We start from the raw sequence: 24738 nt of genomic DNA on the forward strand, positions 1-24738 counted from the left end.
TTTTTGAGTTTCTCGCCAGAAACTCAAAAACAATTGATTCTGGAGCGTCATAAAGGCCACTGTGAGGGAATGCAAAGGTGCCATGCTACACCCATAATGCCAATGAGTCACTTAAAGTAAAATACACACAAATATCAAGTCTTTTTTTTTCTCCACATAAAAAGTTACATAGTGTACCTTTAAGGGGAAGTTCAAGATAAACAAGTACTAATAATTCCGAGTTTGATATAAGTGTGCCTGGATACTTTATTTGCCTGAACTTTCCATTGTCTTGTTTACTGTTCTGTTTTATTGCTTTAATGTTTGGCACAGCCCTGTGAGGCAACTCCTGTTGTGATATTGGGCTGTACAAAACCATTGATTGATTGATTGATTGATTGATTGATTGATTGATTGATTGAGCTGGACATTTCTTGACATAAATGGCTGATGTTTTGAGACTAAACAAACTTCAACAAGAGGCAGGCTTTGGCTCTGGGAAAGTGTCTTTTGGCTCATATTGAGACGACTACTTTTACTTCCAACTGGTCCGTTAGCCTCGGTTGTAAATCCCTATTCTCTTTAGTTTTTCACTTGGAGCCATAATAAAAATTGAATGTGAAAGTTATTGCTTGAGTATTGTAGACTAAAAGCCAGAAGATCAGCGATGCAAGTTCTTGAATGTGATTTTGGGAGGAAATTAAAGTTTTTTCATTCATACTGTACATCCCACAAACACAGAAACAGTTATTAATTGTTACAAATAAATAGTATTATTAGGTACATGCCTGTCTTCAAACCTTGAATTCTGAGTGTATTTTTTATTAGTAGTCCACAAAGGAATAACAACAGCAAACTGCTGCCAGTGCAATTTATTATGATGTTGTTTATAGACTGGGCCGCATTTCCGTGTTTTTCATTATAATTCTACCTGCACATCTACCAAACAAATTAAGCGTAATACAACAAATCACACAGCACATTATCTTGTGAATGTGGCGCACTCAAGAGTGGAGTGGGCCAGTACACAGCAGTAGACTGCAGTGCCAGCGATTACCAAATCCATTTTGAATTTGAGATGACTTTTTTTCTTTTCATCAACACCATTATTACCCTCATTCACTATGGACACTGAGATAGAATGATCTTTAATGGCATTAGTAAAGCCAAGCTGATGCTCTGGTGCTAATGGTCTATTTGGCAACAGGCGATTTGGAAAAAAAAAGCTCAAAAAGCTGTTATGTCTCTGTTTAGACACAGATCTGTGCAAAAACAAATTTTTCACACATGGCATGATTGGTGTTGATTGGAAGGGAAGAGCAGCTTTTTCAGGCTGTCAAAAATCCTGTCAGTCCAATCACATTTTGATCATTTTCAAACTAGTGATGGCATCAAATACTGTGTGACTGGCGTTCTTTGTTGTGGTAAAAAAAACAAAAAAAAACTATCTCTAAAATATTCCAGAGTCTTTTGTGTCACAAAAATGTCAATGATCCAAGTTTACAAAGCCACAGCAGAGTGAGAATAATTTCGTAGTTTCTTTGCAAAGCTCAAAGGTCAACTTTAATGAGACAGCGCCGCAGAACGAATGAACTTTCTGGTCTCTCGCTGGAGATATCTGACCAAGGTGATAATCTGTTTTTCTGACCAATTGGAATAAAGGTACCGTAATGTGTAGAGGCAGTCATATTTGTTCATGAGGAAAAAATGTTAAAGGAACAGGACACCATTTTTCCATACTGTTATATGTTCTTACCTGGGCTTAGATGAGTTGATACGTACCTGTCTGGTCTTTGTGCGTGCGCTCAGTCACGAAAAACGACCAAAGATGTTGTTAGCATTTGGCCTCTCCCAGTATGTTCCTAGAGCTCCAAACGGGGTGAAGTTAGAAGCGACCAGGTAAGAACATGTCTCAGTATGGAAAAACGGTGGCCTGTTCCTTTAATAATTATGATTTACAGTCTTATGGATACAGACTGTGAGGTTGCGTTGGCTATTTACACTGCATTAAGCTTGCCATTTTAAAGCTATTATAGTCCACATAAAACCTCATAACTTCCAGTACATTTACTTCACAATGCAACAGCAACTTTAACCTTGTGTGTTTTTATTTTTTTTGCTTAATTTGTCATCCATGCAGTATGTTTTCTCATAATGACCTTTCGGAGCAACAATTATGCACAAAAGCCATCAACAATGTCTCCTTTTGTCGCCAATCAATTAGAACAGAAGCAGCCAGGCAGAAGACCGCGTGGGGCGCTCGGAGGGAACCGAACACACAGGCACATACCTTGATTGAAGCATCATTGCCAATTGGCCAAATGAACTCGACAAATTTCTCACTTTGTGCATACTGAGGAGCGGCGTGTGCGCACGTGCTGATGTTCTGCCGCTGCCAGCCCATTAACCAGAGAGACGCTGCTTTGGCTGCCTAATGGAAATTGCCATTTCAAAGGCGGCGGAGAGAGATGTTAACCTTGTGCGATACTTGTGGCATTAACTATGGATCAAAGCAGACAGTCTTTGATGTGCATGGGAGAGTTGATTCGGGTCGAAGCTGTGGCAGAAGGTGGCTGACTCTTTAGTACCCTCTTGTGGAGGAGCTTGACACTCGGCCCTGGAACATGACCACAGGCACACTGCTTGAGGAAATTAGTTGCATGTAGATTTTGAAAGCTATAATGAATTTCTTACTTGTCTTTTTTATATTTTGCTGAGATGCAAACGTTTTTTTTAAAAACACAAAACTAATGATGCACCCATATGATCAACTAAATGAATATTATAAAAATCTAGGATAACAAATCTTTTACTATACTGCATCTTGCACAACCACTGTATTAATGGTCAATGTCAAATGTTTTTTGTGTACATACAGATATGTGGCTCAAGGACATCGTTCATTATTTGTTTTTCTTTTCTCTTTCTGCTATTTCCCATTAATCACTACTGGAAACTACCAAACAAGATCTAAAAAACATTAAAACAGTACTTGGTAACTCATGCCCCTAGAGGCCATAAGTGCCACTGCAGGTGTCGTAGCATGGTGCGTTTTTTTACTCATTAATTGTTCGTGAGAGTGAATACTACGCTGACAGAAAAGACAAAGGAAGAGAGGGATATTGTACAGTACATCCAATTACACAATGGAGATCATTTTTTTTCACTCAAACTTGGCTGTAAATACTGTTTAAGTGGCGCTAGCCCGCAGTTTGCGTTGCCCGTTAGCCTGCTAGCTTCTTCTTCCTGATTCTATTATTGGGCCTCCGACCCGCTGCAGGGAAGTTGCAATTGTGTTTTTTTGACCTGTAACACACTTGTAAAACAAACACGTGTTTTACCCCCAGAGGGACTACAAAAAAAATGTATTAAGGTAAACAAGTTACTTAGTACTGCTTTAATTTCAACTTCATCTGCTTATAGGAAATTAAATATTGTTGTCCAATGCACTTCATATCCTTAAATCACCCACCTGTATGGAAACAGTAGACAGTGGATCGTAATTGTTTTAACCCCTGAGTGAACCATGCATTCCTCCATGTCGCTCCAGATAGAGATGAAAGTGGACAAATGAGACAAAAGGGAAACGCCAGCAGATGTTAGGCTTTCTACTTTCCAGTCAGTCGATCAATCAGGTTTTGTTGCTCAAGAGAGCAGTGAGGAGGTGGTGGTCTGTCTGGGGTATAGAAATGCAGGGGGGGCGGGGCTTGTGCTGAACCAGTGACCCCCAGCAGGACGTCAATGAGAAGAAAGAACCCCCCCTCCCCTATTAGAGTCTATACATTGGATTCAGAGAAAGCACAGTCTACCAATAGGACGGGGAAAAAAAACATGTTCTGATGGCAGCCCAGCCCCCAATTGCTCTTACAGTAAGGCATAGATGTGATTTGTTAGAAAAAAATCTAACCTTGAAAAGAACTATGCTATACAATATGTAATGTATGTTTTTCTGTGTGCAAAGTCAATGTTCTTAAAGTAGATGGGCGGGTTTCTTCTGGCTGCTCCCGCTCATGATCACAAAATATTTGACATGCTTCTCAAGTCCTTACAGTTTAATGCAAATGCAATATTTCCATTAATCGGGAATCACACAAAAAGCTTGCTAACGATATTCTGTGATTCATATAGCCTGATTTTTAATTACTGTAAATGTATTTCAAGCCACCCACTTATTAAGTCATCCCACTGCATCAGAAAACCAGCAGTCTTGATGTAAACTCTCCTTTCGCTAAATGATTAACAACAACAAATGCATTGCCAGTGGAAATGTAAACGGTTTGGGAGGCATACTAACGCGAAGACACACACGACATCACTCTAATGTTGTATTAGGAAGCTCATACCATACAATTAAAAGAAATATAATATTTTTTAGCTTCTATTTCCTATTTGTTTTTAGCATTGTGTTACAGCCTCTTAAACAGACAATGAAGAAACAGTAAGAGCACAGTTGTATTACCATTTTATTGTTATTGCACAATTTGCATAAATATTTGTACCGTATTATGGAGAGAGTTTGAGTGTTGCAATAGCACATTATGGTTGTCCATGTGTTACATAGTAAATCCAAGCTAAACACTGCTAGACGGTGAATATATTTCACTAATTTTATGAGCATCGGGATATGTAATAACTCCTATGCTTCCCTTTAATAATAGTATAATTCACACATTTGCAGAACAGTGCGTTTGTTTCTCATATTCCTAATGACTGGCCATCATCATCAGTGTAGTTTCCATTCCATGTTATAAAGCAAGCTGGCAGCGGCATGTGCCTTTTTGTATACGTAACAAAGGCTGCCATAATAACTATGACTATTTTTCTCTACGCTTTTCCCCTTCCAAGTGACAGAAAAGGCAATTGTGTGCGTGCCCATGCAATTCCACTGTGGGTACGGGCTTGGAGTGTGCACCCTTTATGTAAAGATGTCTCGGGGTGTGTACGCGTGTAGATAGAGACAAAAAAGCCGAAGAAAAAAAAAAAAAGCATAAATAATACATGTTAGACACTGCCTTGCATCTAGCTGCATTGGAGGTTTTACTAAACGCATCGACACAGGGGGAATAAACAATAAAAGCAAAGACTGACCTCGTTATCAAATAATAAACTTGGATAAAAAAAAAATGTCTTGTTGAAATGCTTGGAAATGTGTCAATTTGAGATCATTTGCCAGATGTGCTGAATATTATTTTTTCTTGGCAACACAGCAGAAAACACTTCGCTATGTGAATGAGTAAATTAATTGAAAATTGGCGAGCCTTTTCCCAGGCTTGGCTGAGGAAGTCAAACAAGTTTCATTTGGAGTGGCACAATACCAGATCGACTTTAATGTCTTTAACTTTCCCTCCCCAGACGCCCTCTTCTCTTCACAGACCTCTTTTTCACGCTCATTAAAGTTTTTCTGCATTCTGCATGACTTTTCCTTTTGATTAGACCGTAAACAACTGGTGCAGTTGGTTGACATCTCAGCAGATCTCCTTTGTTTCGCTGTTTGGAGCGACCCCCTTCTTCTCCAACGAGAAGACTCGATTCCTCTTTTTTTCTGATTCTTATTTCCATCTCCTCTCCCCTCTCTCTCTGTCTCTCTCTCTCCTCCTCCCTCTGCCTTTGTTAAAGACGGCCCCTCACACGCACGCTTCTCCCCCCACCGCTCTCTCTCTCTCTCCTCGCCTCTGTTACGATATCAGCCAGGCACTCTCATTATGCGCTCATCCGTTCCGCCGGCTCTGAGCTGAGAGCAGCGCGCACATGCTCCCAGTCTGTGACACGCCGGCTACACAGAGAGACCAGTGCTTTTCCAAGACAAGGTGGACGTAACTTTTCTGTTGTTTGTACCGCTCCCTCGGATAAGAATTCCAAGCTTTACCGGGTGTTCACTGCTGTCTTGACACTACCTGCTAAAGAGTATTAACACCGGCTATGAATGCTTTTGTATTGCCTGGATGTTTGGACACCTAAACCCCCATGAATGGAAGCTCGGGACAACCTCTGGATTAAGACAGCACCGAGAAGTGGAAACATATGAGATTCCAAAGGTCTCCAGGGAAGTCTTACCTTAAATGCAATTCCGGATACTCAATGAATTTCGCAAGAACCACAAGGCAATGAGAGAAGTGATTTCCTTCTGATGTGATTCTGAGTTAGGGTGATGACATGAGGGTAGTAAGCCTAATAAATCTTCCCCTTAAGCTGTCTGCCTGATTTTGGATCACTCTCAAGCCTGGCTTTTTGCTAAGTTTGAAGCGTCTAGCCCCACACTTGCAGCTGTTTTGAGAGACACACACATTCACAGCTCACAAACGGGTGTCTGGAACTTTTCTCTACTGCCGCTCGTTCCTTCTGACCTGCTTTTGGCCCCCTGGCAGGGAACGGGTGGGCGTCCGTGTGTGTATTCCCCTTTCCGACAGAGCTGGCTGGAGATAAAGGTTATTGAACCAAGGAGGAGTGGCAGCCGTGAGGGGAAGCGAGCAGCAAACTGTCCCCCGGGACCCGCTGCCTTTCCTGCCTCTCCGCTAATCAAACCACGGCGGACACAAGTTGCCTCACCACCGTCAGATCCTGGCTTGTAAATATATCTTCAGAAGCGCCGAGGGATTGCTAAAAAGAGAGACTACAAAGATCGGAAAATTTATAGTCAGGGGACTAACCAAGCGTACCCGAGAGGTCTACAAACAGAAGATTCACTGTTGTGACTTCTTTGGAAAGATTTCAGAACTTGTGGTTTGGACAAGGGGGTGCGCTGTAGGAGATCCCGGCTGCGTCCAGCTGATAACCCCGGCAGTTGGAGGAGAAGTGAGGGAGATTCCTCTTTGTGGATTTATCATGGAAGTTTTCTTGCTGGATACGTGACTAAAAACACTCTTGTGGTTTATCAGATTTTTTTCCTGGCTCACAGTTGTATCCACACGGGGCACAGCACACATTCAAAGCACACATTTTTTACAAAAAAAACAACCACCCACTACTTGCCACACATGTTCCCAATGTAAGTATAAGGCACTTTGGAGTATACGCACAGGCTGACGGCGCACTACACTGTATTTCTCCCAGTGGGCGCCTCAGAATGGAAGGATCGCGGACAGGTGGGGGGCTGTGAGAAGTCCAATCTCCCTGCCTGCATGAGCTTTTCCCTCAAATGGATGTTATCTGTAAAAATGTGTTGCCTGGAAACCATTGAAAGTCCCAGCTGAAACCCACTACAGATTTGACACCTATCCCCCCTCCCCACACACATCTCGTGTATCAACTTCGCCGCCATCATTTTCTCCAACGGCTCTTTGGGTAACCCCCGGCGACCGGCTCGTCCCGGCGTCTCCTCGGGCATGGAGGGGAGGGGGTCTCTGGAGTGGAGCATGAACGGTTGCCACTACCCGTCGCCGCCTCCGGAGCGGGACAGGAGGTATCAGCACAAGGTCTCCCTGGTGGTGCGATACTTTATGATCCCGTGCAACATCTGCCTGATCCTGCTGGCCACGTCCACGCTGGGGTTCGCCGTTCTGCTCTTCCTCAACAACTGTACGTGCCTCACACAAACACGCAAACCGCACCGCCACCGAACTTCTGTGTTGTCCCGTCATACATTTTTTTGACACTTGGGTTTGACAGCTGTGAGCTAGTTGTCTATATTTCTGAAGTTTCTATAGTTGCAGTATATTGGAAAACTTCAGCCACTTGTTTGTCAAAAGTGGGATGAAACTAGTAGTGTATTCTTACTTTATTACTTAGGTTATTATATTTATTTGTAGAAAAATGGTGGTTCAACTGATGATGATTGCGATGTATGAAAGTTGTTAGCAAAGAATAATATAGATGGAGAGAATAAAAAGAAAGTTTCCCTCCATTTCAAATTCAATATAACTTGACCTAAGATAACAGAAGTCAGTAGGGGTTAACATAACCTTTCTCCTGTGTGTTTCATTGCTTTAATTCAAGTATTTTTCATAAGCCAACGCCAGACATTCTTGTCAGAAAGAAAAAAATGCCCAGAAAGGTCCACAAGTTTCCCTTCTCATTTAACTTGGAGTTGCAAAGTTCACTGGTCCGTGTTCTCCTTCTGTTGGGGGTGACTCTGAGCTGTATTAGTATTCGGACAACGGTGTTAACATTGCCCCCCCATCCCACCTGAGTCCTATCTCTCGTCCTTTCTCTTCGTCGGCTTGTCCTTGATGCTGTGTCCGCAGGCTTTCTGACACCGCCTCATATCTCTCCTCCAAAGCCCTGGCATTTACTCCAAGTTGAAAGATGAGGTATTAAATGGAGATTAAATTGCGACTGGGGGGAGAGAGAGGAGCTCGCCGCAACCTTTTTTGCATCTTTGTCCCCGCTGTTTGGAAGAACATTTATTTATTTACAAGTCAGTCACATTTATCATTCATGCCAGACCTGCCTGCTTTGACTGAACTCTGTGAACTGGAGGTTTAATTTTTTCATAGTTTATTCTTCTCACTGCTTGTGCTCAATGAACTGAATTTTGAGCTAATTTTGGGGGTGTCAAAAAAGGTGAAATTCTTTGCAGTTTTACAGGATGGAATGAAGAGTAAAATTGTTGCATACTTGCATGATTATAATTATTGGTAGACTTAGAGGGGAGGAATTAGTTATAATGTGAAGTGATTGGAAAATGGGGCAATGCATAATGAGTGCCATTTAAGTGGACAATTTGCCAAAGGGTAGATTTACATGAATGACCAATTCTGAATATCTGGGTCAATGCTGTACTGCTGGTCATTTATTTTTAGTAGAAGACGGCTTTGTATGGCGTTAAACCTACTGGGTTAATTTACAGTGCTGATTGGCTTTCATGAAATACTGCCTTATGAAATTGTTAAGGATTGCTTGCATGCACAAAGTTATCGCTTGTTTGTTACTAACTTACACTGACATCTTCCACACATTATGTTTTACTGTCATATTAAATCCAAACTATCTGCACACAGAGCTGCACTTTTTGCACTTGTTTTTTACTCAAAGAAGTTACCTTCAACTCTGCGTGACTCTATTGACTTTATAAACCTTTGCAAATAGTGGAAACAAGGGCAGCCCAAACACAAGCTAACCTTTAAGAGGGTTCTTGTCCCAGCTCACAACAGCATATCGAGCTGAATGAAGCGCCACTAAACCCAAACTAATTGGATTGTGTTTTCGCTCTGATGCCGTGATTAAAATGGCCCATCATTAGGAACAAAGCTTTATTACAACAAACAAAGCCCTGTATAAATTAATAAGGTAGCCATTTGATTTAGATGTGTTGTCCCTTTGGCTAGCCACCTTTTCCACTCTAGTTGGTACATGTTTGCAATGAACATTGTGAAATGATGGGGGAAGTCAGAGGAATGACCACGCGCCTGGTTGTTTATGTACCAGTCTGGGCTGTAATAAAATTAATGATGGAAGTGGAACGACAGTTGTATTATCTTCATGTTTAGCAGTAATATTGTCAGTGTGGCACTCAATGGACCCTTGACTGAAAGTAATATTCAGAACTATAGATTCAATTGCACTGTCTGTAGATGTACAGCAAAAACCTGCATCACACATTTTTTTTCTTTTATTCTTTTATTCTTATTCTTGTCAATTAGGCAAGGCAAGTTTTTTGGAGAGCACAATTCATACACAAGGCAATTGAAAGTGCTTCACAGTTGCATAAAATTGCAATGAATCTGCTATGTACCCTTTTTATATTGCCTTTTTTTCATAACTTTCTACGATGCTGTATGTGTATAACTGTTGTCATCATTAGGGCTGTCACGATAACTACAATATCAACTTACAGTTCAATAAATAACAGATAAACGATATATTTTTAGCTCGATATTCATTGTCTGTACATTTATTTGCATTTCCCCCCTATTTTTTCTTTGTAAAACTATGATTTCTAACAGAAGCAAATTGAGTTCCATTATATTGCATTTTTATTGCAGCTTGTGTGGTATTTTAGGATATTATGATGCACTTTTAGAACAAAGGTTTACTGTCATTTGGACAGTATCTAGCATCGTTAGAGTCAATAATATCGTTTATCATGATTGATGCTTTCCTGCCTCAATATATCGAACACATTTCTTACCGTGAAAGGCCTAGTCTTCATGACATGATGTTTGCAAACAGTGGTCAGTTTATGTCTTTCTCGGTCAGTAGTCTTCAGACGTCGCGTAGCTGGATCAACGCTTTATTTATTTGACCTTTATTCAACCAGGAAAGTCCCACTCATTTCCGGTGGAGTCCTGACCTTAGAGAGGAACGTATTGTACATATTTTTAGTGGTAGAGGAAACCGGAGTACCAGGAGGATACCTACACAGACACAGGGAGAGCATGCAAACTCCACACAGAAAAGTCCTATCCAGCCCGAGCGCTAACTGTGCTGTGGTTCAATCAATACAAAGAAAGTTCTAAGTCTTCATCTTTACTGGAAAAAACGTTTATCCAACAATGCAACTGTACACGTCCTTCTCTTTCCGCATCTCCCCTCGATACCCAGTCCATCTAATTAGCCTGTGTCCATGACAGGGGTGGGCCCACTTCATTTGTAACCTGTCCGTGCGACCAAATCAATTTGAGCCAGACAGATTCTATTAGATTTAATACCGAGTGAGTTAAAGGGGACCAATCTTCACCTCCGAGCTGACTGAGTGAAAAGAAATCCGTTCGACAGAAATTGATGAAGTGAAATGGGCTCTATTATGCTGCCGAGAGCCCTCAGTATAAGACCACAAGGACAGCGGGATGGGGGCTGAGATAATGCTGCGATATAGTGTTGACGCATCTGAGAGAGTGGAGTGAGTAGAAGGAAGAGGTTAGAGGAGCCGAACAACCTCGCGTTGGCGATTTGTGTTGTCACCATATGGGGCCAAGTGCACAGAGTTAGCGAGCATCCCTGTCTTGTCCGTGCCACACACCCACACACAGGCTTTATAACCAGGGCGGTCATACATCAAAAGCAGTGAAGGGGAAGGTGATTCCAAGGGCTGGACAGATGACCGTGAATCAATAAGACAATGAAATGTACACTTTAAAGAAGATGAGGGCGATATGTTCGCTTTGTAAACTCATGTCTTTTTGCTTTACGTAATGCATATTTTTCATATACTTTTTTCCAGCAGGACAGCTTGAGTTGAGATTATAGACAAAGTCAACACCAGTGCACGGATTGGAAGAGAACAGTTGAATTCCAAGCCAATTTCACTTGAATGAGGTTTGCGAGCCCGTTGGAGTTTTGATTGAAGAAGTATATGCAATTAAATGTTTTTGTCCTCCTGTTCAAATAGCTTGATTGATATAAGATAAAATATAATGAAACTTTATTGATCTCACAGTGGAGAAATGTACCTCCAATGGCAGCTCTTAATACACAATAGCGCAGATTGTAGAAAAGTGTCCATGCATTCAAAAGAATAAATACGAAATACAAGTATACAATAGAAAATTATTAAAGCAACAAAGCTGTTAAAAACATAGCAATAAAAAGGAGTCATACCTAAGGAATATGCAAAAAAGTATAGCTTCAATTCCCAAATCAAGTATTCTATTCACTACATTCTTGTTGCATTGAAAATAAAGTATTATCTTTATCAGGGCAACAGTCCCTCCCCAGCTGGGCACAACTGGCACGCCCCCTTCTCCTGCACTTGGCTAAATGTCAGCAGCAGACACGTATTGATTTGTGGGAGATATAGGGTGAATGATGGCCGTGTTGTGACATTCAGCCGGCGCGGAGAAGGCACGCAGTTTGCCGAGTGCGCACAGAGATGGGAAGCCCGATATGTTTATGGAAGACCTTATCTCGTCCTTTCGCTATGGAAATGTGAAGAAATCATTTAGCCGTGCTTGGCGTCGCAGTCTGCTTTGTACCTAACACTGTCAAAAGCTGTTTCCCTTTGTGCAGCTGTTCTGCTGTGTGCCTACAGCAGTGAGGCAGCCGGCTGTTTGGGTTTCATGCTAGAATAGTTGCCTTTCTTTGTTGATATCCAAATTGATTGCCTTGTTGAGTCAAAACAAATTGACGTATCAAAATGCCTGAACGTTTTTATCTATAACTCTGTACAATCTGGGGGAGTTTTTCTACTCGGATAACTCGAAAATAACTGCATCACCATCTTACATCTTTGAATTTGACTTTTTGGATCCTAATCAGGACAGTCAAGAAAGGAGTTACCTCATTCTCCATATCGATGCAGTTTAAGCTACCCTTCAAAAGTGTTGAACCAATATGGGTAGAACTGCTTATGAACATTTTATTTATCATTTGTTATTAGCATAGACGTGGTCCCTTTGAATTGTATCTATTGTATTCTCTCCTTTTGGTCTAAAATATGAAAATACGAAATAAATCAAAACCTAGCCCAGTAGTGACGAAGTTACTATAAAAGGAAAAGCAATGGTGAGCTGACATATGTTTTAGGTCCAGGCATTGTGGCCAGTGTCCTGTTCTCTGTCGGGGGTGGAAGTATAGCTGTGGATGACTAAAATAGACTCATCATAAAAAGGCGAGTTCAGTGGCCGACATGAACAAGCAGAAGCAGAAGGAAAAGACAGAAAGGCTGAAAAGAGAGGGGGGGAAAATTGAAGACATGTTGTCAACAGAAACATATCTTTGTAGATAAGTAGTAAGTAGTAAGATACAGTAAGTAATTACAATGAACTAGTTTCAATACTTTTACAGGAAATTGTGCATCTCCATAAGACACTCGCTCCCATCAGTGGTACTGCCGAGCACTTATTGAGTTTGCAGACACACTAACATGAATTTACTTGAATTGCAAAGAAAAATAAGAGCTTGCGGACTTGCATGTTAGTCCAGTCATGAGACACAATGTAACCAAGGTCCCCCTTCTTCACCTTAAAGCGGTACTTAGTAACTTGTTTACCTTAATAAATCCTTTTTTGTAGTCCCTCTGGGGGAAATACAAATGTTGATGGGATTGGGGGGGTCTTTCATCTCCCCCTGGTGTCTCTGGCCAAAAAAAACACCCTTGCAGCTTTCCCTGCTCCAGGTTGGAGTCACCAATACACACTAATGGAATCATGAAAGAGAAGAAGCTAACAGCCAAACGTGCAAAGCTAACTGCCGGCTCGCGCCACTTAAGCAGTATTTACAGCCAAGTTTTAGTGAAAAAAAATATCTCTATTGTGTAATTGGATGTACAATATTCCTCTCTCCCTTTGTCAGTGTAGTATTTACTCTCACGGACAATTAATGAGTAAAAAAGCTTATGGCCTCTAGGGGCATGAGTTACTTAGTACTGCTTTAACAACAATGGCTAATGAAATTAGAGGTCGACCGATATATCGGCCAGCTGATATATAGGGTTGATATTTGGGGATTTTACAATATTGGCTAGGCCAATCTAATGTCGATAAAAGCTGATATCTCTGGGACAGTCGCTGTTCGTTTTAACCTCCACAAATGTATTTTTGATTGTGCGCAAAATGCTAGTGGCTAGCACGAGTATGCTGATGCTAACGGCAGCATGATAATGCCAGCAACAACTAATCAAAGCTGGGTCAGAAACTATGATTAAATCACCTAAAGTAATAAAATTAAATAAAATCGGCCACTGCTGGAGTGGCCAAGAGTTTATGTTTTGAGGATTATAGACACAACATTAGGAAAAATCTGCCAAAAATATTGGTCAAAAAAATTGGCCTTAGAAAAACCCATATCGGTTGACCTGTGTTTCTTCATTCACATTCTGGACCAATCATGCTGAAACTACCAACTTGAAGGGCCCAAGACGCAAGTCCAGGGCATAGAGTACCTTGAGGAATCCCATTGATAGTTCCCTTATGTTACAGCTACAGAGACAGTCTTCTTCTTGGCAATTCCAGCTCGGCACACTTGATATGTGTTGAGAAAATCCCCCGCAGATAGGAACGGTCATGAGTGACTGGGGAAGCGCTGGAGCAGGCACTTCATTATTCACCTCTGTAGCGCCCTCGTCGCCCGCCTCTCCCTCTCACAGCCCCTCTGCTCATTTTTCCTCTCGCCCTACCATGCTTTCTCATCGTCTCTCGCCCCAAAGCCTCTTCTGTTGACAAGCAATTTAAAGAGAGCCTAAAATTAAAACTCATCGAGGACGCCTATGGTTCGCACCCCAGTTGTGAGAAAAGGGTTCAAATGCGGCGCGTGACGAGTCGGGGTAGCGAAAGAATGCGGCGAAATTGATTTGATTTGACGTCAGAGGGAGGACTGCTGGTCTATTGTGAATCAGTTGATGATGGAGGGTCAAGCTGTTGATGCTTCGCAGGGCAGAGAATTAAATATATTGCTGTATACTACCACCCTATTGCTATGTGGTGACAGTGGCAGATGCAGGTCATCTCTTGATTGGAGATCCGGGGTTCGAATTGCGGCACACTGTCGTTGTGTCCTTGGGCAACACACTTCATCCATCTGGACTCCAGTGTCTACGTACATTGGTGAATGGGTGAGTGAGTGCCTAATGCAGGTGGAAAAGTGCTATATAAGTTGAGACCTATATAGCATTCTCCCAGTTGTGGGTTTATCAAGAGAGTTTCATGTTGTGATGAACTCACTCACTCAACCATTGGTCGTTTAATCACATCTCAAAACAAGATTAGTCTTTGAACTCCCTGCCCTGGTGATGGATGAGTCAAATGCTACAGACTATTTTCCCTATGGGGACAATTAAGTCTACAAAAGCTATAGAAAAGAGTCACAGATAAGGCCGTTTAACTTCCTACCATTCCTTGACTGAATGAGTGACATGTCTATTACAGCCGTCATCTCCTTTTATAATAATTTGAATTGTCAGTGACAACTTCAGACATGCCTTTCGCTGCTGCTGCCAGGTTTCTGTTTTGGAGCCATTTTAAATTCAGCCATGTCACTATATTTTGTCAGAAGTCGAAGTGCTATCAGATATACATAGAATACCTCATTTGAAATTATATCGAATCTTGTGTGTCTGATTGGAAAAGATGAGTTTATTTGCAAAGCTCAATGAAAGACAATGTAAGGTTTTGTTGGGCATCCAGAGGGGATGAAACATTACAGGTAAAATGAGGAATTACCTTTGGCTATTTGCTCGAAAAGAAGCAAACATCTTAATCCCACTAACTGCTTCCACATTCCCCTCCCAGCCCCTTATACTCATGGCGTCTCAGATTGCAGCAGGTTTGTCAGGGCTATCCCTTGAGTGTAAGTATGTGGCCCAGCTAACCTGACACCATCTATTGGGTTACACGCTGCTCTCAAACCACCTCGTCTTATGTCATCGTACTCCCCAACAAAAGAAAAGCATGAGGTCACTTGATACGTGAAGAGAAAAAGTGATCGATTCTGCCTGCGGTTTCTGTAGGCTGGGGTCGAAGGGAGCACTAATTTGTATGGTTGTTTTGCCAATGCAGACTGAATTACCTTACACGTGGTGCTTTTGTTTCTCACTAAGTAATTAATATGCACATATAACGCCACCACAATAGTTTGTTGTCTATGTTTTGTGGGGTAAAAACGTATAAGCCTGAAAACATGTAAAACTATGTTTAACCCCTCATGACAGTGACAACATTTAAAGCCCAGTACTTGTTGAATTCAGTCTGTTGTCCTTCAGTATATTGTAAATGCAGACATATGTTGAAAATACCTTTGTGCTCTGTGCATCTTATAAAGCAGTTTTTATCTATTGTGACCTATCTGGCTGGTTGATGTGTGCACTACCATGACAGTAAAGGACTTCTATTCTCCATGACATGTGTGAAACATGCTTTTAAACTTGTGGGAGATTACAAATGCAACAGCAAAGTTAAGAATGATAGTTTATGATTTATTCGCACTCTCTTGTATTGTTTTCAAACAAATAAATCAGGTACAAGGCCTTTAAATTGATCGAAAGCAAAACAAACAGTCTTTTCAGTTAACACTATATTGATTTGGATGAAGTTGTAGAATAACTAACATTGCAGGTATGTGACTCAAAAAAACAGAAATGCTTTTTTTTTCTCCCCAGTGTGAGGCAATGACTTTAATCTCTGTACTTGCATTAAATCGCAGAGCCTGGTGTAATAAGCTGTAGGGATCACACATGTATGGCACAATGAGTGACAAAATCACAGTGATCCCTCTATCAGAGCGCTCCTGTCCGTGAGCTCAGCGGGGGGGCCCTGGGGGTATCTCACAGTCAAAAGTCAAGCCTGTGTATCTCCTTTATTCTAGCGACTCAATTACAGGGCCTTGTACCCAGGGGAAGTCTCTGAAGCGTCCTAACTAAAATCCTGTTCTGTCTTTTATCTCTTTCAGACAAACCTCCCCACTTCACACCAGCGCAGCCTCCTGATGGTAAGTCCTCTGTGGTTTCTTCTGCTTGTTTGGGTTGACCCCTAGTGATTTAGGTGAAATAATAACCTGGGATGGGTGCTTTTGAAGTAGTGCTGCAGGAGCAGGGTGGGATCGGTATGGCGAGCACGCACTGGACATGTCTCTTCAAGGCTTTGATGTGAGAAAAGTAGATGACTTCATTTAATCTGTGCTTGCACCAGTAGTTGGTCTTATGTTCAATATCTGTGCAGAGACTGCACATCTGTAAAGATCATTATTCTAAAACCCTTGTGTGCAAAGCTATACCTCACAGTTCATTGGTAAAGCACCTGGTAATCAGTCATTGTCATCCCACTATTGTGTAGAATCCGCATAGGCTATACTGTACAGATGGTTCTGTTTCAGTCTCATGTTTACCACTGCTAGTAGAAATGTTTTCGAAAAATAGTCTGTGCTTATGGACCAGTTGTGTAAGCTACTTTATAATAAAGCTCTCAGTCCTTTTCAGACTTTTCCAAACATTACATCCCGAGTGGGCCATCATGCAGGCTGCAAATGTTCTTAATCTGTTCTTAATGCTTCTGGAGGTGTCCTTAATATTTAAACTGTCCTACGCAGTAATGCAGTGAGGGCCTACGCATTTTACATGATCTAGTATCTGGGATGATAATGAGGACTAAGAAGAATGGATAGTGACAAATAAGATGGAGTGCGCACCTAATCAGGATTGAATTATGTAGATGAATGTGAATAAATAAGCAAGATCAATAACTACGTATACTTTAATAAGAACAGATACAGTCTTTGTACAAGCGCTACACCATACTTTTCTGTGTTGGTTGCATTTTCATGTCTGTGCTATCTCACGCTGGTCACTCCATGTGCTGTCCGCTTTGGCCGTTTCACACTGCGCTTTGGTCGGCTCAACCAAAACTGCACTGACTTTTCCGACTAGATTTTCTCAGTTGTTTCTGGTCGGTCAGCAGTTCAAAGCGTCTGCCTTCACCCTGTTCTCCGCACGCCCTCTCCCTGCCCCTCTGATGTGTCATTCTTTTACTCTCTGCAGCCGCATTGTTTTTTACCGGTTGCTGTGCCCGCTAGCATGCACCGTTAATTAAAAAAAGCAACAATTTATTTGCAAAGCGGTGCATCGCGGCAAGCTTTAATTGGAGGGAAACATCTGGTTTTCCAGCTGCTGGCATGCATATTTATCAGTGGAGGCACAGTTTGATCGACTTTGGTGCGGGCATTTTTCAGCCAGACTGACAGACAGTCGGGGAACGGACTCCGACTAGTTCTGAAGTTGCTGTTTTATCCTTGTTACATGCAAAGAAACAAAGAGAAAGAGGATACTAATGATGTACAGTTCTGACTGGACCTTGCACAATAAAGGGACAGACGAATTGAATATCAGTCTGTTGTCAGTCGTTTGGCGGTGGAGAAATGTGGATATTTTAAAACCATTTACTGAGTTAAGATTGTTGTGTTTGGTGATTGAAGAACACCCATGAACTTGCCCATTAGGTCTCTATTTTTTTATTTAATATGGTCAAATAGGCGCAATTTACTATTGTCAGTCCTCATCTGAACACATTTGGTAAAATAATGGATTAGAGGCTGATTAAAGTGCTCAGTATTGATCTGTATATTATAAAATGGCTCAATATTTCAACTGCCTGAGATTGCCGTAAGTAACTCTGCATTATTCCTACATCTCTCAAACTTCGCCTTACCGCAGAATATTGTTTACCACCATTCTGGGTGCTCCGTTCAATTTGTAACAATGGAATCCAATTGCCGCAGTTTGCCGTTGTTTCTGTTTTAATGACACAAAATTGACTCTTTGAATCGCTATGTCTTTTCAAATAGCTCTGTTGGCTTTTTTCGAAACAAATATCGGCCCAGAATTGGTCTCTCCAGTGGAAAATAAGCAGCCGTAAGCGGGCGGTGAAGCGGCCATCGAATTTCCTCACTACCGAAAAGGTCTAACTTCTCTTATCGATCACACTGCTCATTTCCCATGTATTAAAGTTTTGGCCATAGTCTGTTTCTGCACCAGTCAAGCGTTTAAAAGCTGCTCCTAGGCCTTAATTACATTTCCAATAGTCCTGTAGCCTTTCCATCAGCAGCCCATACTTTTTTAATGTGCCAAAGAAAACAAAAAAGCCAGACCTCCAATCAGTAACTTAAGCTAGCCTTGAGGGGCACAGTTCTCCGGGTCATTTAGCAGGCCAGAGATTAGGGCTGCAATTAGAGCTAACCCAAATATGACAGTTGTGCATGGCATAGACGAATGGGTGTAATGGCTGCTGAAATGGGCCAATTTGGGAGATCCAGGTCACACTGTTTGATATTCGTGTAAGTGGATATCAAAATAGCCAATCATATGAGCAAGCATTGTTGAAATCATGAGCATGAAGCATGAAGAAATAATACGGTTTATTTCAGTGGTTGAATATGCAGTAGTTGCTGCTATGTATGTCATGTGTTTATTTAGTTAGTTAATGTATTAATTAACATTACCCTTGCTAATAATGTTGAACAAAGAAACTTCGATTCTATGCAACATAATCACGCAAGGAACTTTGATATATATTCAGACCAAAGGCGTCAAATTGCGTTCTACTTGGTCGCTTCAGTCGCATTAGTCGCTTGTGTTCACTTCATTCTGAGGAAACCTGTGGGTTTTGCCCCACGCACTGTTCCTGAGCACAAACTTGTGGATGAAAAATTGTTTCCTGATTCTTTTTGTGCTGGTGACAGTGGAATAGTTTTACTACCTTCTTCGGTGCGTGAACCAGTTGTGCAGTTAATTACTCGCTTGTGTGTGCGCCTTCACATGGATTATACACAGAAGTCACGAACACCTGACGCTTCAGATGTGTTTAGTTTGATTGTAGCATTACTCACACAATCAATGATGATCACATCAATCATGAACATATTCTGGAATTTTTATGTCAAACCATCCCCCTGGTGTAGAAAAATATGTGTGGCTCAGTGGTGCAGCAGTTTACTTCACAACAAGACGGTCTGTGGGTTTGATTCCTAGACCAAGTCTGTCCATCTCAGTGGATATTTGCTTCTTACATAAATATTGATTGATTGAATGATTACATTTGATATATAGGTAATCTGCTTTCAGTGTCTCTTGTCATGACACAACAGCAAAACACACTGTTAGAAGCTGAGATTAGTTAGAGGTTATAACTTACTGGACGACAGCACCTTAGCTACAATCAAATGAAGATGGAGAATCATTTCACATAAAATAGCATTTTATGTAGAAAACAATATTTGCATAAAAATGCACAGCAAACAAAACCATAAATCCGCCTATACATAAGCTAATAATGTTATTATCTCTGACTCACTCTAAGGAAACAAAAGCAATAGAGAAAATGGCTGAAAACATTTTGTTGCTACCATGTGAGTTGTTGATGATTTAGAAACACTGGAGGAGGAGTATACCCAGTGATTGTAGGTGTAGCATTAGTCAAAGTGCACAGCTTGTTCTACTAAACGTGTCTTTAGAGTCAAGGATGCCCCCTGAATGGCTAATTATAGGAAATCAGAGAGAAGGTTCTTGGGAGTCTGCATTTTTAAACAGGCCCGTTTGTCTGTGCGCCGCTTCTGATGAGTTTTCCCTTATTAGCACAAGAACTCTCTGTAGAAAGCAAAAGAATTTGTTCGGCAAATTAGAATCACTAAAGTGCAAAACAAAGCAAAAGGCACATTTAGGGGATGTACCACCCACAAATAGCGGCAAAATCCTCCACAGTGATGGGCATATAATCAGGGGTTGAGTAGTGACAAAAAGTCTGAAAGCCGTGTTTAATTGCTGTGTCTTTGGAAGCCATTACGGCGCTGGTCTGGCTCGAGGAGGAGTCTTTCTGGCCTGTCGTCGGCTGATAATAAAACAGTTGTTCTGTGGCAGATGAGTGGGCGCCCAAGCCAAGGGGATTAGCGCTGGACTTATGGGGAAAGTCTCCAAGGAAGGCTTCATGTATGGAGTCCCCTGAAGCTTGGCTGCCAGTGATCATGTGCACACAGTGTGTTACCTCAGGGGTATGGTCATTTTCGGTACATTTCAGTGAGTATAAGGTGGATGTAGAAAGTAGCAATCAAATAAATGTGAAAAATCCAGAAGACATGCTATATTAAAACGTTCTCGATACATTTTACAGCCCCTGGCCCACGCTGTTCCTCTTCGACGACTCCAATCCCTTTGTAGAGTTATTGCAAAGTGATATGAAATAGAGATTTAAAGTGTCTCGACCAGCAGAGAATCCAGGTGAAGTGCGTCCCTGGACATAGCTTTGATTTGATCCTGTGAGATGACCAAAGACAAGACAAATACTATGCTTTATGGTCCAGGGACTCGGGAGCAGACAGAGCATAATTGAGATTGGGTTGTCAACAGTTCAAGGTCTCCAGTGACCACGAGTGTCTGAGCTACAACCTGCAGCTGCCAGGAAAACCAGGTGATGATGACACTTCTTTATTTTCACGCGTGTCGCTGACAGTCCTCCCTGTGTACCCGATATGGACAGACAATGTCAACTCAACGGACTCTGGCAGAGGTTAATATATAGAATGTTGTAGGAGTATGCTTGGTTTTCTTGATAGCGGTTACAGGGCAGTCCCATGGCCAAAAGACATTGACTACTTCATAGTCCCAGAATGTTACCTGCCTCTGACCACTACTCTGGGGCTTTTTCACAAAAACAGTTGATTACTTTGTCTTTGCTCCAACATTTGTCAGATAATAAATCCCCCTGTGTTTTATTTTGCTTTGATTGCTTCCCGAAAATTTGATTTAATTTGAGGCCAGCACCCCAGCGTCAGCCAATAATAATTTCATGAAACATTAAAAAAGCTAGAACCCCCAGAATTCCCATTTCTTCCTCTCATGTCGGAGGTAGCACACACTTGGACACACGTGCTGCGCTGGTAATTTATTCTGCCGAGGCCTTTCGTTGTGTTCCTGACAGTAAGCCCGACTCACCGAGAGCCACAATTAATTATAACTCCTTGCTTTATCTTAATTAAATCTTCTCACATCATAGATTTCATACAACAGAGAAAAGAATATCTGCCTCATCTCTTAGCCAGGGTGTGAGGGTGGGTTGTAGATTGGGTGGGCCAGCAGCTACAAACGTCTTATTTCATGATATGAAAGGTGTAGTTTAAAGAATTTGGATTTCAGACAAGGGTTGACATGTCCAGAGTCGGAGTGAAAATGACAGCTTGTTAGTGTGTTATGGAGTTTGGGGGGCTCAAGATGGAGGGCCGAGGAAGAGGAGGGAGTGAGGTCCTTGACTCTATCAAGGGAAAGTTTGTTGCCCTTTAAAAGTACACAGACGCTGTAAATTGCTCAGCTGAACTCCGGATTGGAACGGCGGTCAGGGGAGCAGGGACCGCTTTGGGGTGTTGATGCAAGTGCTTGTAAAGTGCACGAACAAAAAAGTTGCTTAAGGTATTTATCAATAATAGAATATCAACTGGGAACTGAGGCTGTATTAATGCTATTCTGATTACTTCATTTCAACTAGATGAGAGAAGTAATGTACAAGATTAGTTAAATTTAAGTTAAACAAAACATTTTCCTTACTATTGACTTTTCTGTAAACATTATGGCTTCTTTTAAGTGCCAAAAGAGATCAGTCATTTTTCTGTTTTATTTTTTATTTGGTTTTACAGCCAATTATACTTCTTAAAGCAGTCCTAAGTAACTTGTTTGCCTTAATAAAGCCTTTCCGCAGTCCCTCTGGGGGTGATGCAAGTGTTAATGGGATAATGGCCAGAAAACCACAATTGCGACTTCGCTGCCACTGGGTCGGAGCCACCAATACACACTAATGGAATCACGAAGAAGAAGCTAACAAGCTAACGGGTAAAGCTAGCTGTGGGCGAGCGCTTCTTCAAGAGTATTTACAGCCACGTTTGAGTGAAAGAAATTATCTCCATTGTGTAATTGGATGTACAATATCCATCTCCCCCTTTGTGTTTTCTGTCAGCGTAGTTTTACTCTCACGGACAATTAATGAGTAAAAAAACGTGACATGCTATGACACCAGTGCAGTGGCGCTTACGGCCTCTAGGGGCATGAGTTATTTAGTACTGCTTTAATCAGACTTGCAAATTCCCTTCTTCAACACAAATGTATCTGAATATGTTCTCCCTTTAAGTATAGCTTAACATAAACTTCCAACACTTACAGCAACTTTGCGCACTCTGTATTAGGTTAACACCAAATAAGTTAGCCCATTGCTCTTTCAACTTAGCATCTGCCTCTGACTTCATTCCCACTCAGCTCGACTCAGCTTAGCCCGCATCGATCTGCCAGGTCGGAGCAAACATCTGAAGAGAAAAACAATAATCCGCTGTGGTCAGACGGAGCGAGTACATCAGAGTTGGATAGTGGTGTCCTTTTTGCTTTTGATTCCCTTAGCACTGGAGTAATTGTTGACACAGTTACCTTTGATATGTCCCCCGGTGGTGAGGAAGATTATTGATGTGGGTCGATCCAGGACCTTGGACCTTGTTAGGATCAGTAGGTCTTTCATGTGAACCGACAGCACACTGAGATATCACAGTGTCTGATCTGTATGCTGACAATCACAGCTCAACGTGGTTCAATAGGACAAGAATAAAAGCATGGGTATAGTCACTCCTTTAAAGTGCGTATGACGAGTTAGACGAACCATTTCATAAAATATAGTTAACACAAATGCATTCAAGATTCATAATATCATATTGTCCAATTAAACTGTAAACTGTCCCTCAACTACATCACTATGAACCAATGGTGACAAGAAATAATAATAAATAAATAATGACACCACCCGTCACCAATGCAGAGTATGAGCACAGGTCAGTGCAGGAAGAATAGACTTCAGGCATCTCTGGAGATTCTGAGCGAGAGCCTAGCCAGCTATCAGCAGTTAAAGAAGCCAAAAGTCAGTATCTATCAAATATTATCTCAGCCAGCTCAACCAACCCCAGAGTGTTTTCAATTCAATACTGAACAGTCTGTAATAAGCCCATCTGCCTGTGTTCTGAACAATGTGACGAATGGTACATGTGTGAACAGTTTTTTTTATATCCTTTTATGGACAAAGTGGCTTCAGTCAGATTGAGCATTGGCAGTAGTGCTTATACATGTGCCCCTTGCTGTTCTGAACCAATTTGATCTCCAGCTCTCCTTACTGAGGTGGTTCAGAGGATGCGTCCCCCAAGCTGTCCTCTTGACATTGTTCCATCCAAGGCCATCAAACAGGCATTTAACGCACTCGGTCCCTGTTTACTCTCGCTGTTCAACTGCTGCCTCAGGGCTGGATCTGTTCTCGCACCTTTTAAACATGCTGCGGTTAGACCATGCTGCGGTTAAAGAACCCGGAACCCACTGTTTTAGCCAGTCTTGGGCCAGTCTCTCATCTGCCCTTTTTGTTAAAGGTTTTAGAAAAAAAATGTTTTAATGCAGCTGCAATCTTTCTGAGAAATTATTAACATTTTTGAAAAGTTTCAGACTTCTCGAAAAAGAGCTGAAATTTGAGTCAATTCTGCGACCAAATCTAGCTTCTTTTAGCTTGGGTCAAACCCTTGTATCACGTAGTGACCTCAAAAAGGCCATACATACTGTAGTGCACACTACTTTGGTGTCAAGCAGTCCTCACTACATCGCCTTCAGCTGGCGCAAAACTCAGCTGCCCGCCTTGTGACGAACTCACCCCAATCCTCTCCTCTCTCCACTGGCTCCAAATCCGTTTTGGAATTGAATTTAAAATCTTGTGATTTGTTTTTAAAGCTCTTCATGGACACGCTCCCCCGTATCTGTCCGAGCTTCTGTCCATTCACCTCCTCCTCTCGGATGTGCCCGGTCCTTGTCCAGGCAGTGGGGCGATCGTGCGTTTACTGTGGCAGGGCCAACACTGTGGAACTCACTCCCAGTCATCACTGACCTGCCACTGTTTTTAGACGGGCCTTCCATTACGCCTAGTGCTGCTTTATTTGATTTAGCTTTTTATGTTTTTTGCTTGTGTTTTCATGTGAAGCACTTTGGTCTACCGAGTGTTGTTGTAAAGTACTTTAGAAATAAGCTTTGATTGATGGATTGATAGTTTGTAAATTGTGTCACAACACTTTTATGTCGTGCTTCATATTATCGGGATAGCAAGTTGTACATACTTTTATTGTGTATTTTGTCATACTCCTCAAACTCCTCCAGAATTTTTGTACATTATTTTTGTTAATTGCATTGCCACAGAGGAGTATAACAAAAGCTACATTTGAATGCCAGTGGGAATGAATGTGAAGGGAGAACATTAGAAGGATAACAGAACACTTTCAAAAGAATAAATCCTTTTGCGCTAATTTATTGTTTATTATCAAAGCAGCTTATCACTCGGGCTGGTTCCACAGAAGGACAGTTAAAAGCCGGCCCCTTAAGCTCTTTGTCATATATTGGGGAGTAATTAGCCG

At 41.7% G+C, this 24738-nt stretch overlaps 1 protein-coding gene across 13 annotated transcripts in view; it reads left to right on the forward strand.

The window, feature by feature from the left end:
- agrn (agrin) overlaps nt 1-24738 on the forward strand; it is a 325948-nt gene that overhangs the window by 100488 nt on the left and 200722 nt on the right. For 11 of the 13 annotated variants that reach the window (XM_079557727.1, XM_079557735.1, XM_079557734.1 and 8 more), the window contains one exon: nt 16237-16275. In XM_079557727.1, the coding sequence (XP_079413853.1) occupies nt 16237-16275 (39 nt within the window). Of the gene's footprint in view, nt 1-5678; nt 7495-16236; nt 16276-24738 lie in introns of those variants that run through there. The other 2 variants (XM_079557738.1, XM_079557730.1) reach the window with 1 other exon arrangement.

This window comes from Gobius niger, assembly GCF_951799975.1.
Source record: "Gobius niger genome assembly, chromosome: 6".
NCBI lineage: Eukaryota > Metazoa > Chordata > Actinopteri > Gobiiformes > Gobiidae > Gobius > Gobius niger.